The sequence below is a fragment of the Cornus florida genome, unplaced genomic scaffold (assembly GCF_030987335.1).
Source record: "Cornus florida cultivar Cherokee Brave unplaced genomic scaffold, ASM3098733v1 CherokeeBrave_3.0.0_Hap2_Chr04, whole genome shotgun sequence".
Lineage (NCBI taxonomy): Eukaryota > Viridiplantae > Streptophyta > Magnoliopsida > Cornales > Cornaceae > Cornus > Cornus florida.
The window spans coordinates 94,313,115-94,329,729 of record NW_026775574.1 but is presented as its reverse complement, the minus strand read 5'-3'; the positions used below and the strand labels follow the sequence as shown (position 1 = coordinate 94,329,729).

Here is a 16,615-nt window from a genome sequence, read left to right as displayed (position 1 = left end):
ACAAAACATCATCATTACCTTTTGTACTTCCAAAAGAGAAATTATTACGTACTTCTCGAACACTTCCATATTAATAACTAGCTAGCTGACACGTATTCAAAATCAATTAGAAATCAGCTTTGTGCTTATTTGTCAACAACTCATTGGCCGTGATCAAAGACAAAGAGTATGTAATAATATCTCCCATCCACAATTTTAAAATTAAATCGTTACAGGACAATACATATTTACATATGCATCCCAAACAAAGGTTGGATCTTTGTTGTTTCTATGAAGAAACTAGGGCTCCTATTTTGAATCTTCGATCCGAGGTGAGTTTCTTTTTCTGAATTCTGTGTTTTTTTCTTTACATAAATTTCTATTAGATTTAATCTGTAATTTTTTTATTTATTATTTTTCTGGGTATTATGTGCAGAGATTAGTTAGCTATAAATTATGAGTAGCAGAAGGGCTAAAACAGCTGTAACATCAGGTTCAATGAGGAAAAGGATGATAACGCCCATCTCTAAATGCACAAAAAAACACAAGGTAATTCGATCTGGTTTTGTTTGGTCAAATTACCTATGTTTTTCGATCTGGTTTTGTTTGGTCAAATTACCCATGTTATTGATCAGTTTAAAGTTATTGTTCTTCATTATTATTTTTTCTGGGTAATTGGATTATGCTAGTGTTTTTGGCTGAAGCATTCGTATTTACTGTTTTTTATTTTGCAATTTATTTTGGTTCTCAGAGTAACAACTACATGAAAGATTGGATCAGTCGGCTGCCTGATGAAATTCTTGTTTCTATTTTGTCTCTTCTGGGAATTAGAGAAGCCGCACGCACTTGTGTACTCTCTAAAAGATGGGAACATGTGTGGTCATATAAGAGGGTTCTAAATTTTGATGCTTTACAAACAATTTTGCATCTTAAATCGAATCGAAATGAACTGGAAGTAGGAAGATCTAGGTACATAAATTGGGTGAACAAAGTCGTGGAGTCGCATCATGGTTCAACCATAGATGAGTTTAGAGTTTCCTTTTGTTTGAATAACTCTTCTAGTTGTGACATTGATAGATGGATTGAGTTTGCAATAACAAAGAGAGTTCAAAGGCTTGAGGTGGACTTCGAACCATGGTGCTTTCATCGAGATGGTGTAGCATATGCTTTTACAAACCGGATTTATATTCACATCAAAACTCCTGCGGGTTTCTCCAGCATTAGGTCTCTAAGATCCCTCTGTTTTAAGTTTGTGAACATAAGTGGAGAAATTCTTGAATGCTTCGTTTCCAATTGTCCTCTTCTTGAATCTTTACATGTAGAAAGCTCGAGAGATTTAGTGAATTTAAAAGTTGTTGGCTCCTCACTTCGGCTGAAGGTTTTGGAGATATCCTTCTGCCGCCATCTGATGGATCTTGAGGTTTGTGCTCCGAGTCTTGTTTCATTTAAATATTTTGGACAGGGCAGCATAATAAATATGCAAATTAAGGATGCATTCCAGCTTGCTGAGGTGTCTACTTCAGATTTCTCTAGGCAAATAGACTATGCTTTTTTCCCGTTTTCAAGCTACTTTTCGCAGCTCGAGAATCTTTCGTTGGGCATGCAGATGACTCAGGTTAGTTGATATTTCTATTGCAATTCTGTGACATGGGCTGTTGGAATGAATTTAGGTGGGAGTAGTGAACATGAAGCAGAGAATATTTCCTGATTGGAGCACTTACTCTCCAAGTACAAGGCTTTGGATATTGGAAGACTTGGCTTACTAGCATAGCTTCCTTGGCCAATATTCTAGAGTACATGTATCTAGTATTTTCTCCTACACATATTTTTGACACATTATTTTTTCTAGAAAGACAATTTTACTAGTACTTATTGTATGACAATATTTCCATCTTCTATAAATTTCTCTATAAAGTTATAAAATAGTACATCAATTTTTAACAGGAGTGTTATTTAATATCTTCTAAAGTTATTTTAGCATAGTGATCATTTTTTATTTTTTTATTATTGTTATTATTTGTTTTTTTGGTGAGGATTACCATAGAATAGTGATCATTGCTTGGTGCTATGTTAAAAACTTGGAACTGCCAACTTCTAGAAAACTGGTTCGAGTATGACTGCAAATACTTTTTGTCGAAAATTATACCAAAGGTTAGGTTCGGATTGAGTAAATCCTCCCAACATCCCACGTAACCCCAACACTATGTAGTGACATTATTTAATTTTGTTAGTTTATGATAAGTTTTGCTTTTCAGGGTAATCGAGGATTCAAACAACTTCCTGAATTTACCAAGCTCAAACACTTGACATTGCATGTTGACGCAGACGAATCTTCAAGCTTTATCGGTTGGACGAACTTGATAAATGCATCACCTTTGCTGCACAAATTTAAATTGCAGGTAAATATTTTTTTGTATACGGGTGTTTTGTATAATGACACATGATAATTATCTCTCCTGTCATCCTCTCACAGCAACGGCCATGGATAGAAGTTACTTGCATTGGATAAAATTGTAAAGTTTTCTTTATATTAAGTTTTCTAATCTTTAGACAAATATCATAAAATTGTAATTTATATAATTGTAGATCATTAAAAAAATTCTGTGTGGGTCCCATCTTGTGAATTACATTGTATTATATCTACTTGTCGTTGAAAGAAAACAGAAACATAAAATCATATCACAATGAAAATATTTTTACGTTGGTCGTTGCTTAATATCTAAATCTCAATTTGTACTAACAGAGTATGTTATTTTAGTTTATTTTAATTTGTTACAGTAGTTCCATAAAGAAAGGCATGAGAGGGTCACAACCAATGCTGACTTGAAGTACACAAAGCTAATATGTCATTTAGTTTTATGGATCTTTAATGTTGAGACAAATTTATGAATTAAAACCATTTGAACCTTGATAACGTTCGACAACCAAAAACATAAAGTATAGCTGAAGATTCATACACATTGAGAATAACGTCATTGATTTATCAATGATTCTTTTAGAGTTTCTAGAAACTTTGTGTTTAGACTTCATATTTCTTGATCTATAATTGCATTAATTCTCAAATAAACTCTTTATGTACAATCTTTCTCGTATACGGAAGAGGGCATAATTAATTGCGTTATTGAGTATCCTTGTAGTTGAGTTTATGTTGGATAGAAAGAGAAAATGAGAGATTTAGAGAGGAAGAAGAGAAGCTCACCGTCTTTCGGAGCAATTCGGACGATGACGTGTAGCATATTGAATCGTCGGTATCATTGTGGATTCCTTAGACCATAAGCATTGAGCTTCAAGGTGGAAATCTTGAGAAATCAATAAGTGTATGTGAAAACAAGCTCAAAATTGTTCATTTGGTGAAGTGTATGCGAGAACAGAGAAGATAAATATTGAGAAATATCTAGACTCTAGTCTAGCTATAGTGGAAGATCTCGAAGAATAGGTATGGGAAACCACTTAAAAATGATTTCATAATTCATTTGGTGTTAGATATTTTGCATTTTTATTTGACTCTATATACTATGTTACCTGGACTTGAGTCTGTGTGTCCGACACGGGTATGTAACCATGCATATCCGACACATGGGCACTATTACATATTCATTTTATTTAATCTTTTTTAGTAAAGTAATATTTTCATCTAATATAGTGTTCAATATATACATTTTAACTCTATTTAAAGTAATAATATAATATAATTGAATGGTTGGATATTCTTTTTAAGTACATGTACATGCTCAAGTGTTGGACACATATCACATACCCATGTCTGCGCAATATGTATCTGACACAGGTACTCCACTACTCTTGAATAGTCCATGTAACTTGGTCTGCATATATATATTCATATATTATACTCTCTATATTACATGTATATATGTTTATATATATTTAGTTGGTGTTAGTTCACAAACATAATAACAGGCTCAGTTCACCAACAAACGAGCCGAGCTTATAGGTGTTTGAGATTGGCTCATTTATTAGACGAGCTTGAGAAAATTGTTTGAGCTCGGTTCATTTACTTAATGAACCAACACAATAGTTTTTATCGAGCCTAGTCTATTTATGATCAGCTTGGCTAATTTACAACCCTAGAATTAAGAGGGTTTTTAAATAAGTATGTAGTGAAGATTGAGGGTCATGAGATACGAAAAGGTGAATAGTTACATTATATTAGCTCAATCATTTATATCGAGGAGGAAATTGGAGATAATGTTGATCATAAAATCAGGGCAAGATGGGTTAAGTAAGGGAGTTCATTTAGTATGTTGTTTGATCTGTGTATCTCGCTAAGATTGGAAGTGAACTTTTATAAAACAACTAATACACCCACTTATCAAAAAAAAGAGCAACTAATTCACACATTGTTCTTTACAGGATAGAATGTTAGGCAGTTAAGAAACAACATATATATAATGTGAGTGCGGCTGTAATCCGAATGTCGTAATTTATGTGCAGTAAGACAAGAAACGACAACTAGGAATGAGCATAAAGTACAACTAGGAATGAGCACATCCATGGGACGGTTAAAGTAACACCAATTGAAGACAAAATGAGAGATTATGTACTAAAATGATTTGGACATGTGCAAAGAAGAAAATCACTAAGTGAGCTAGTTTGGACGAGTGACATGATTCACATTGAAGGTGACATAGGAGAAGACCAAAGTCGAAATGTATAGAGTTAGTAAGGAATGATATGATCACATGTAGTTTGACATTGGTTATGACCTTGAATAGAGCGGAATTGAAAATTTTGGATTCATGTACTGGACTCTAAGTTGTTGAGAGAAAGGCTTTACTGAGTTAATTTGAGTGTAGTACATCTATTGTATAGGACTATATATAACTTCGATTAATTGTCTGCTTTATGTACTAATAATTGCATATGTGGAAGATGAAGCTGAATATATCTTAAAAATTTACATATATGCAACATTTTTGCTAATTACCTATCATATTTTTTAGTTGCAATTATATAGTTGTCCAATGCTACTAAGTGTTAATTGCATGTTTTGAGATATGTTGGCATGTTTCAATGTTTGTTGGGGATGGCTTTTCTAAGACGTGTTTGTGTCATGAGTCACGACCTGCTCAACCCGTGCATTATGACGTCCCACATCTCCTAGGGGGAGAGGCTTGATGACACTTATGTGTGGACATCCCCTTATTGTGGTGAAAGGCATAAAAGAGGTGCTGGTAGAGCTAATTCTAAAGTAGAACTGTGATAAATATTTGTCCACTATTCTTTGTAGTGTGAAGAGCACAAAATTTTTGTACATGGAAACTTTTAACATACCACTTTAATGTAAAGCAACACTCTGCTATGATTAGAAGTAATTAATCGGAAGTTATCGTGTTTGACAATAGAATAGTAACTTACTTATTTGTACTGAACTGCTTGTTTGGATGTCATAACTGTTCCATTAATACTTCTTGGGTCTGCCCCTGTTTTAGTTGTTGAGTACCAAAATGCAATGGGACTGCTTTTGATTTGGCTGGTATATTTTCTTGAGTTTGAAATGCCTTATTTTATGTGCTGTACCATTTCTTTAACAATAGAAGTAATTAATCGGAAGTTATCGTGTTTGACAGAATAGGAACTTACTTATTTGTACTGAACTGCTTGTTTGGATGTCATAACTGTTCCATTAATACTTCTTGGGTCTGCCCCTGTTTTAGTTGTTGAGTACCAAAATGCAATGGGACTGCTTTTGATTTGGCTGGTATATTTTCTTGCGTTTGAAATGCCTTATTTTATGTGCTGTACCATTTCTTTAACAGACTTTTAAGATTATTGCTACAAGTCTGTTTTGAACTTACCAGGAATATATATATACATATATATGTGTGTGTCTTCTCTCAGTCTTTATTTTATGCCTTTTGGTAGTGTTTTAAAAGCTTTACACAATCAATTATATATATATATATATATATATATATATATATATATATATATATGTTTAAGGAAAATGATTCTTAAGGCGACTTCTCAAACCTATTTGTATAACCGAAGGGTTACCATCCCTTTGATGTAGTGAATGAGATTCACATTTAGCATATCCACTATATCATGGATAAAAACCCCTTCAGTTACACTCTTGGCCAGACAAATAGGTCTAAATAGGCATTACTCATATATTAAACAAGCATGATTCACCGCTTTTCTGTTTCACAGTTACAATATTCGAGGCATTGGGGGAAGGAAAAAATAAAAATGCATGAAAGTAAAAGGCGTAAAGTTGGCAACTGCCCCCATGGATGCCTAAAGGAGGTGGAATTGGCTGGGTTTGTTGGCCGGCTTCTTGACCTTGAGCTTGCCAAATACTTGATTAAGAATGCCATCAAATTGGAGAAGATTACCATTGATCGTCACTGGGAATATTCTTCGAGTGCTCGAGCACCGCGGGTGTTCAAGGAAACCAAGAAGAAACTTTATGCAAAAGAGCTTGCCATGCAGCTCCAAGAAAGTTTACCTGCAAGAGTCAAAATGGAAATTATTTAATCCTCCTCAACTGCATTTGGCTGCTTAATGTTTAGTTTTTTTCGTACTTGTAAGATAATTTAATTATTTTCTTTGCTATTTGTTCGTCGTACTTCTAGGAGAGTTTCATGAATGTGTCTGTAACTGTTATTAATACATCTAGTCTATCTTTTTTCTAGCTGGGGAATGGTTGAAGCGGTGGTACTGAATGCTCTGGGATAATAATAATCGGAGAAAAGATTAAAAATAATAATTTAATAGGAAATGACAAATTTAATGAGAAAAAGTAAATTAGTTTTTGTTCTTAATTACAATAAATCATTAATTCAGGAGTGTGTTGTCTAACTAATGTTATTGTCTCGACGTCTATGTCACAGAGACGTCATTGTCGTCTTGCGCTCTCTGGAATCGTCATCATCTCGCCGGGTTGGATTTTTTGTGCTTTTAGATGTTTAGGATAAATAGAATGACAAAGTGTTCCATGGAATAATATGGAGAACTATCAAGTGGAGGATCTAGACCATCTTAAATTAGGTGGAAGAAATTGTCCAATGCAGGAGTGAATGAGTCATTTTGCACTTTCATTTACGTAGTTGATTAATTTTTTTTCATTTTATTTTCATAACCTGTCACACGCAAATCAATTTTTTTTGAAAAGTAACACACGCAAATCATATATCAATTTATTCACACTATATATGAATTAAATTTGAATATTCAAAATTAAGAGTTGAACATTTTATAAACAAGGCCATTGAATAATGTCCCTAGTTCAAATAAGTACAAGACAAAATAAACCATTTTTCTCTAAGATAGAACTTAGAAGTACCCTTCATTTTAAAGTCTACTTATGCCCCTCATTTATTTTCAATTAACACAATTACCACATAAAATCATTTTATTTTCAACTTAGCACAACATTAATTTCACATCACAGGATGGCTGATAAATTTCTGAATGGGAGTACTATAAAAAAGACTGGCATCGTCGGAATCTGCAACCCATCTGCCGCCACCACAACTACCACTAGTAACACCCATCCATCATCGAAATATGCAACACCCATCCGTCGTCGTCCTCGGAGTGTCATCGGAATCTATAAACGTTGGAGTCATAGTTGCGAGCCTCTGTTAAACCAGCGGTGGTCGTCCTCGGAGTGTTCGCAGCTTCGTCATCGGAATCCGTCCGGCGACCTCCTCCCCGTGATTGTCTTCTTCCATGGTGGCGTCGACGACAACCACAGCCCTCTGTTCTCTCTCCACCGGCAAAGCCCTCTGATATATAGATAGAGAGAGAGAGAGAGAAAAAAAAAAAAAAAAAATGGGTTCATTATATCAATTTTGGGGCATTTTTTTCCAGTCAATTTCAATTCCAAATTTCAACTCAGAGCGTCAACGAACCCACCAACGAAGCTCCGAACAGAAATGTCCATGGACTCCAACCGTCGTGCTTCATCTCCGTTCCAATGTCTCGATGGTAGGTGGGTGTAAGGTATAATGGTCCTTTAAGCAGTCTGATATTTTGGAATAAATGAAATTAAAAAATTAGGGTTAAAGTAGTCTTTATCCATGTATTTAACGGAGCAACGAAAAAATAGAATTAGACCTAAGTCACAGTTATTTTCTAAAGATATTTGAGGATAAAAAATGACCAAAGAAGAAGTGTTAATGAAATTAACCCAAATACCTATTAACACAGTAAAATCCATGAAATCATATCTACCTTCAAACCATTAATTTTACAACATGGTTGTATGAGTTCTCTTGATAAGTGCCCAATAAACTACCAAGCCATTGACCCAAATGTATAACCTATCCTCCCCAAAAGGGGTGTGAGGGTTCAATATGCTGGTATGGTTTGGTATGGAAATCACCAGTTTCTTGGACAGTAACACCAGGTGACAACGAGTGCATTGATCCAAGATTTCCCATAACACCAACAGTTACCTCTACCCATCTACTATGTCCTTCCCACAATAGATGATCTGCATTTTCATTTGTGGATTTGGATGAAACAATTATCTCGTCTGTCTCAAGAAAGGTTCAAAGATTAAGTGCTCTGGCGGAGGGTTTGGCATCTCAATTACTCCATGTGCCTATGTGAGTCAGCAAGAGAAATGTAAAATATTGAATGTTAGTAAAAGTCAAAGATGGAATTAAAATTAGGCAAAAAGCACAGAAATATCACAAATTTAATACATTTTCGTACCATCTAAAGATAATAAGAACACATGCAAATCAATATGAAATCTTTTATTTACTTTAGTAGAATCTGTTTTATAATAAAAATGATAATGAACAACAACCAAAATGTTTCCTGGGAATGAACTTTATCCCTTATAATTTATAATTATATAATTAGCATTTACGGAACATTGATAGTCAATTTTAATTTTTCTCAAAAAAAAAAAAAAAAATCTCTCATTCTATAAAATAGTAATATATTATTATTTTTATTTGAAAAACATTTGGAAAATTTTATAATATATTCAGAAATTTAACTAAGTTTAAATTTATAAATTGGTCAAAAAAATTCATTTACAAAATCATTTTTTACGACTTAATGCTGTCCATTTTGAATTTAAAATTATTAAAAAAGAAAATTTAACTTTTCTTTTCTTATAACAAAAATTCAAAATTAACATGTCTCATACCTCACGTTGGGACGAGGTTCCTCCTCACCATAATTTTTAAATATTAACTTTAGGACACGTGTCAACTTTTCTTTGGTCCATATCACCCAACAGGAGCCAGCCTTATAGGGAAGGAGGAAATATTGTTATCGGAGAAGATTCCTCCTCAGTCCTCACCTCACCGGTGAGGAGAGGAGTAGTGTTTAGGACTTACAGGTGTGTATAAATATATATATGTATATATACACCTGTATATGATCAAGAACTGATCTTGCAGAGTTGAGCGATATTCCATGCTCCGCAAAGGGACCTCCGTAGATGAGTCCTACTCTCAGAATCTTCCCTCTCTCTTTCCCCTTCTCCAATTCCACAATTTGATCATCAAGAATCTCAGTAGAGGCGCCAGTCATTCCACACCATCGCCTCAGCGACAAAGTACCCTTCACCGATACATTCAACGGCAGAGAAACAACACTTCTCCGAGCAGAGAGGAGATTTTCCGGCGAATCGGTTGGAAAAGGAGGTTAAAAGAGCGAAAAAGAAGAACAAGCCATTCAAGGGAGAGCTAGGGTTTGTGAAGAGTGAGTGGAGATAATGGATAGAAGTGGTTAATTGTTTTAGGTTTTGGGTTTGGTATATCTTGAAGACTTGAAAGTGGCCATGGCGATGAGCATTAGTTTCACTGTATAAGAGTTGTTGAGGAAAAATTTGATGTATAATTTCTTTACAACTTTTATTTTTAAAAAATTAAATTGTAACTCATATAATTAAGGAGAAAGTTAAAAATTGTGGAGACAAAGTTAAAATTACCCCCAACTGAAAATAAAAATAAAAAATAAAAAAATTGTCTACGTTTGGGTTAAGATTTTGGACAGTGCATGTGAATTTTTTTTTTAGATTGCTAATAAATAAGTACCCACTTATTTTTCTAATTAGTAAGAAGAAGAGTACAAGGAAAACAAGATGGGCTCAAAGAAAGTGAGAAAGGGAGAAATATCCATTGCAAATTTGAAACCAACAGTGATGAACTAATGAAGATAATTTCATTCTAAAATACAATGAAAAAAAATTATCATATCATTACTAATTTACTATTTGGTTTGCAATTTTCAGATTGTACTTTATAAAGCAATTTAAAAAGTGTAAGAAAAAAAGTAACCATCTTTCAACTATTATAAGTCCAAACTTAAACTTTTGGGTAAGATCTTCGAAGCTGAAGCTTAAACCATGTTTTTTTGGTAGCATTTTGCATTGGAATGGTAGAATTTAAAAAAAAAAAAAAATTGATGGTTGTGTCAAAAAATAGCATTTTTTATGATTATTTTTTTTTTTCAACTACCATTCCAATGCAAAATGCTATTATTGTATGCCAAAACTATATTTTGATAAGTGTTACAGTGTCAAAATGCTACATTTTAACAATTCTGCTCTAATGGTGCATTTCATCTGGATCACAAATTAAATGGTAATCACTGGTCCATGCCACCTAAAAAACAGGTAGTATGACAAAAAGAAATAACCCCTCATTAATTTACATAACATTTTAGCTTATGATCTCATAAACAAAAGCTAAGCCTGGAGTTCCACCCTCTCAATTTCCAACATAAGAGCGCGCGCACACAATGCATCAGCATCATTACACCAGATATAATATAGTTACCAAAAAATTACCAAATATAATACAAACACTAACCAAGATTTTCTATGCTCACATTGATAATTTTAGAGAGAGAAAGTAGAAATGAAAGATACAAGGAGAAAATTGAAATAACTTAGTCCCTTCAATTCCAAATTGGAAGAGATGTACAACGTGAGATTGAAGACACTCCAAATTTTCTGGAGGGTAAGGTTCGGTATACAAACATCTGCCCCAAAATCCCAAACTCAGTACAAGAAAATTGTGAATCATTACGATACATATACATTTATATTATATATAACAACACTTACGTGACTGACTGATTTCAAATTGAGGGTTTCAAAAAATGGGAAATTGGAGGATTGAGGAAAGCCGGATCTGTAAATGCCATCTTCGACCATGGAGAAATTGGTGGGTGGAACCAGAACGACGTCGCCTCGTTCTTCTTCATCATCAATAATCAAACCCATTTGGGTTTGGTGCTCTGTTTTCTGGAAAGGTTTCGATTAGTGCAGGGAGGGTCAAGAAAAATAAGAAGACATTGTGGTACTGGGTACAAAAATAGGGCTTTGTATTGAGAGGTAGATATACAAACACACACACACATATATATATATAGAGAGAGAGAGAGAGATTGAAGTCAGATTTTGTAAATGGCAACAAACTTGTCATTGCAGATGAGAGGGAGAGAGAGACGACAGGGCAACGCAATGAAAGGGACAGAGATAGAATGGAACGAAAGGTAGAGGAGAGACGGATACTGAGGGAGATAGAGATGACAGAGGAATTAAGAGACTTGCCAAAAAAAAAAAATTTGGCAGCTGCAAGATTTGAGAGTGGATTTGAGAATTTCAAATTTTGAGAGCCCAAATGAGAGCCTATTGGAGAGCTCACTTTTTAGCCACCTCTCATATTTTGAGTTTGAAAACCCAAATGAGAGAACATTGGAGTTGCTTTAAGTAATGCTATTTACACTAAAAATCAAATATTAAAATTCCAACTGTAGATACCTGTTTCTCGTGGGTCCCGAAAGTAGCTGTAAGAGTCTGGGAATATATCACTAAGACAATATGAGGAATGTAGAGAGGTAGAAGAAGGGAGAGAAAACAAGTCCGTAGAGGATTTGAATAATGGTAGGGAAGAAGTTGTCGTCCATCCTTTTCTTGCTTCTTTTGTCACTGCCTTCTTTTATAGCCCTAGGTCATCCAGGTGGTACATTGTTGGGCCTCCATTTTCAGAGCGGGTCATAATCATGCCTCTTTGGGTCATGTTGCCCTAATCCTTATATTTTTGGATCGGCTGCCAAGTGTACCTTTCCTGTTGAATAGTCCAGAAACGGCAGGCTGTAAAGGCAATTGTACTATTCCAGCTGTCTTTTGTTCTTATCCTCAAACTGGGTCTTGCCTTAGTGGGCAAGACATTACTAATTTTCTATCATCCATTCCAAAATCCCTTCTACATCCCAGGTGTCACTCGAAGAGCCCTACCATAGCTCTTCGTTGCTTGAATAAAGGCTCAAAGCCCATCAATTGATGGTTTGCTGCTACATTGATTCACGGCTCAGGATATGTCGGTCGTCGGTCGGATCGAGGTTCAAGGCCCATCGATCGACAAGTTATGATGGGGTCAGATTGAGGTTCAAGGCCCGTCGATCGCCAAATTATGATCGGGTCGGATCGGATCGAGGTTCAAGGCCCGTTGATCGATGAATTGTGATCAGGTCGGATCGAGGTTCAAGGCCCATCGATCGACCAACTGTGATGGGGTCGGATCGAGGTTCAAGGCCCGTCGATCGACTAATTGTGACGGGGTTAGATCGAGGTTCAAGGCCCATCGATCGACTAATTGTAACGAGGTTGGATCGAGGTTCAAGGCCCGTCAACCGACTACGGAGATGGCTCATGGTTCAAGGCCCAAGATCCATCAACCGAATGTTTGGTTCAAAGTTTGAGTCCCGGCGGTCGACTACTGCTCACCTTACTGAGGTGGATCTTGTCAAGGTGTTGACTATTTGACTTGACCTTTGGTGACGTGGCTGAACCACATCCACACCAACCAGTATCAAAAGAAATCTGAATTTAAAATTGACAATTCTAAACTCAATAACAGGTTATAATATCTGAGGAGATCATGTTTATTTATTTATTGGCAAGTAATTCCACACTCACTCTCGGTTCCTTGAATTTTATTTCAAACTTTATCAAACAGCATCTACTTCTCAGGGGACAAGAACCAAGCTCCAATGCCATACGTCAAGTGCTAATTCGATGAGATGATCAACAACAAATTTGCAGCACGATCCCAGAGCATTCAGTATCACCTCTTCTACCATTCCCCCAGCTAGAAAAAAGAGAGACTAGATGTATTATTAACAGTTACAGACACATTCATGAAACTCTCTTAGAAGTACGATGAACAAATAGTAAAGAAAAGAATTGAATTATCTGATAAGTATGAACAAACTAAACTTTGAGCAGCCAAATGCAGTTGAGGAGGATTAAATAATTTCCATTTTGACTCTTACAGGTATATTTTCTTAGAGCTGCATGGCAAGCTCTTTTGCATAAAAATTTTTCTTAGGTTTCCTTGAACACTGGCGGTCCGCTCGTAAAACATACCCAGTGACCATCAATGGTAATCTTCTCCAAATTGATGGCATTCTTAATAAAGTATTTGGCAAGATCAAGGTCAATAAGACGACCAACAAACCCAACCAATTCCATCTCCTTTAGGCAACGATAGGGGCGGTTGCTGTAACGGGTGGGCACTTGCCCATTTACCCAAAAGCTCGAACTGTTGGGTAGTGCTGCATACCCACCCATTTATACCCATATCACTTCCCATCCGGATCTGATGTGGGACAAGTCTCCCCTTGTAACAGTTGCCAACTTTACGCCTTTTTTTATTTCACGCAACAGTATTATTTCCTTCCCCCAATGGTCCGAATATTGTAACTGTGAAATAAGAAAGCGGTGAATCATGCTTGTTTAATATAAGAGTAATACTTGCATCTTGCGCAAGGAGGATGCTTCATCCTCCCTGCTGATGTGGCTTCCTTATATATTGACACGTGTCCATTATTAAAAAAATAATAAAAACATGGGTAATACTCATTTGGTGCAGGTCAAACCCATTTTGCACGCCCTTTCTCTCTCTTTCACTCAAAACCTATACTGCGTCGTAGACCCATTTCTAATATTCCCGCCTGTCTCTCTCTCGCTTTCTTTCTCCCTCTCCATCTTTCTGCTTGCGTTTAAGGAGAAATGTAGAAGTTTTTCATCGTCCCTCGCAAAGATTTGAAGATCCTGGTCAAGGTAGTCATAAATCGTCAAGAACGCATCAACGAGAAGCATCTGGATCTCCATCCTCTGCTCAATCCCCTTGTCACCGATCCCCGAGGCAGTTTTAAACGGAGATTGAGGAAATATTGTTGTGATTTCAAGTTAGTGTTTCATTCCATTTATATATATATATAAATTGTTTTACTTTCTTTAATTATTTTGAAGAATAAAATGATTCTGAATGGAGATTGAGGAAATATTGTTGTGATTTCAAGTTAGTGTTTCATTCCACTTCTTTTTCTTTTTTTTTTTTTCTTTTTTTTTTCTTTTTTTGTATATATAAATTTTTTTTACTTTCTTTAATTATTTCCTCTGTTTTTCTTTATATATATATATGTACAGAACTTCAAATTTTTTTATGGTTGTTCTGGTAACTAAAAAATATATATATAAAGTAGGAAGAAGACACACTATATAGTACATTGGAGGATATTTCAAAGCAAGACATATAAGCCAAAGAAGAAACCATCAGGCTAAAAACAACTTTGTAAAGTTTAATTTCATTTATTGCCACATAAATATTTTCCATTGAAAAATGATATAATACAACATAATGTATGATTCTGAATTCACACTAGTTAAAATTGACACACTATTTATTATTAATTTTTTTGGAGTGTTTGCAAAATTCTAGAAATATTGTACTGATTTGTTGCCATTAGTGATTTTGCCTTGAGGACTTCACAAGACTTGGTACAATTGGAGTAATAGAGTAAGAATGGAAAAAAAATAAGAGTGCTGCACTCAGAAGTCTAACATTAAGCATCCAAACTGAGAAGGAAAAAAATGGTTTAAAAAAACCCTCAATATCTCTCTCAAATTTGAGAAATCTAAGATTGGTGATGCATTAACACAACAATCATTTTTTTCTATGTCAAAGTAACTTCTTTGTTTTTTTTAAGGGTGAGTTTCTGTAACTTGGTTAGTCATAGGTCTATTTAGTTTTGTGTATACAAAATTTAGATTAAAAGATTTCCTTACATTTAATTGGCAGCTTTTAATAGTCTTAATCATATATATGCAGACCTATGGAGGAAACAAATTATGTAAGCTTAAGTAGTGAAACATCAAATAATTGTGAAATTGATGATGATTATTCTTCTCCTACTAATGAATTTTCCTCACAAAAAAAAAAAAAAAAAAAAAAAAAAAAAAAAAAAAAGAATGAAGAAGAAAGAGATGAACCAGAACTTGGAATGGAATTTAGTTCATCTGATGAAGCATATAAGTTGTACCTCAATTATGGTCTCAAACTTGGTTTCGATGTAAGGAGAAATCATCAGAGAAAAAATACAGCGGGGCTCATCACGGTGGTTACCTTTTGTTATTTAAAAGAAGGTAAAAGGAAAGAGACCAAAACTCCTTTATACCATCAACCTATTGCAAGAGTTGGTTGTTTGGCTCATATAAAATGTGGACTTCAAAACAATGGCAAATTCAAAGTTGTATCGTTGAACAAAATTCATAATCATAACTTGATTAGAACTCCAATGAAACATATGATGGGAGTTAATCGAAATATTTCAAAGGCTCAAAAAGAACATGTTGAAGATGCTGAGAAGTCAGGATTGCTAATAAAAGGAACTATGGATTTAATGAGTAGAAGTTGGCGAGAGGTAACATCTTGGTTTTCTAGATAAGGATTACCGAAATTATATACATAGAAAGCGAAAGATGGCAATGATAAGAGGAGATGCTGGAGCAATTTTAGAATATTTTGAAAAAATGCAATTGAAGGATTCATCATATTTTTATTCAATGCAAGTAGATGAGGATGATGTGATCACTAATATTTTTTGGACTAATGCACGCTCAATTAATGATTATAGCCTATTTAGAGATGTTGTGTGCTTCGATAATACTTATCGAACAAATGAATATGGTCGACCTTTTGCACCATTTATTGGGGTGAATCATCATAAACAAACAATCATGTTTGGTGCAGCCTTACTTTACCATTGAATCATAAACAAATGAAACCATTGAATCATTTAAGTGGTTGTTTTAGACTTTCCTTGGTGCAATGTCCAGAAAACAACCTAAGACAATTCTGATAGATCAATCTGCTGCAATGGCAAAAGCAATATCACTTGTCTTTTCTGAATCTCAACATCGTTTATGTGTTTGGCATATATATCAAAATACAGCCAAGAATTTGAGTCATGTGTTCAATAGATCAAATCATTTTGCTTATGACCTTAGCAATTGTGTGTACGATTATGAAGATGAAAATGAGTGGCAATTGGCATGGAATAGTATGTTGGAAAAATACAGTCTCCAAGAGAATAAATGGTTAAAAGAGTTATTTAAAATAAGAGAAAAATGGGCAATGGTTTACGGATGACATATTTTCATTGCGGACATGAAAACTTCCCAACGTAGTGAAAGTATGAATAAATTGTTAAAGAATTACTTGAAGCTGAGTCATAATCTTTTACGTTTCTTTGAGCATTATGAGAGGGTTTTGAATGATCGGCGGTATGAAGAACTACATGCAGATTTTAATATGATGCGACGTATGTCTGTGCTATTAACTAGTGTGGAGAT

The 16,615-nt window shown here is 34.8% G+C and overlaps 1 protein-coding gene across 1 annotated transcript; it reads left to right on the top strand.

The window, feature by feature from the left end:
- Positions 1-174: 174 nt before the first annotated feature.
- LOC132304005 (F-box/LRR-repeat protein At2g42730-like) lies at positions 175-6,634 on the top strand. Its single transcript, XM_059801486.1, has 5 exons — positions 175-311; positions 416-528; positions 731-1,594; positions 2,235-2,378; positions 6,151-6,634. The coding sequence occupies exons 2-5, from the start codon at positions 436-438 to the stop codon at positions 6,475-6,477; spliced, it is 1,428 nt and encodes a 475-aa protein (XP_059657469.1). The 5' UTR covers positions 175-311; positions 416-435; the 3' UTR covers positions 6,478-6,634.
- Positions 6,635-16,615: the final 9,981 nt, after the last annotated feature.

Coding starts and splice junctions, on each gene's coding strand:
- LOC132304005 (XM_059801486.1), top strand. CDS start 436: ATGAGTAGCAGAAGGGCTAAAACAGCTGTAACATCAGGTTCAATGAGG. Junction 1,595..2,234: donor TGGGCATGCAGATGACTCAG/GTTAGTTGATAT, acceptor TTTGCTTTTCAG/GGTAATCGAGGATTCAAACA. Junction 2,379..6,150: donor TGCACAAATTTAAATTGCAG/GTAAATATTTTT, acceptor TCTGTTTCACAG/TTACAATATTCGAGGCATTG.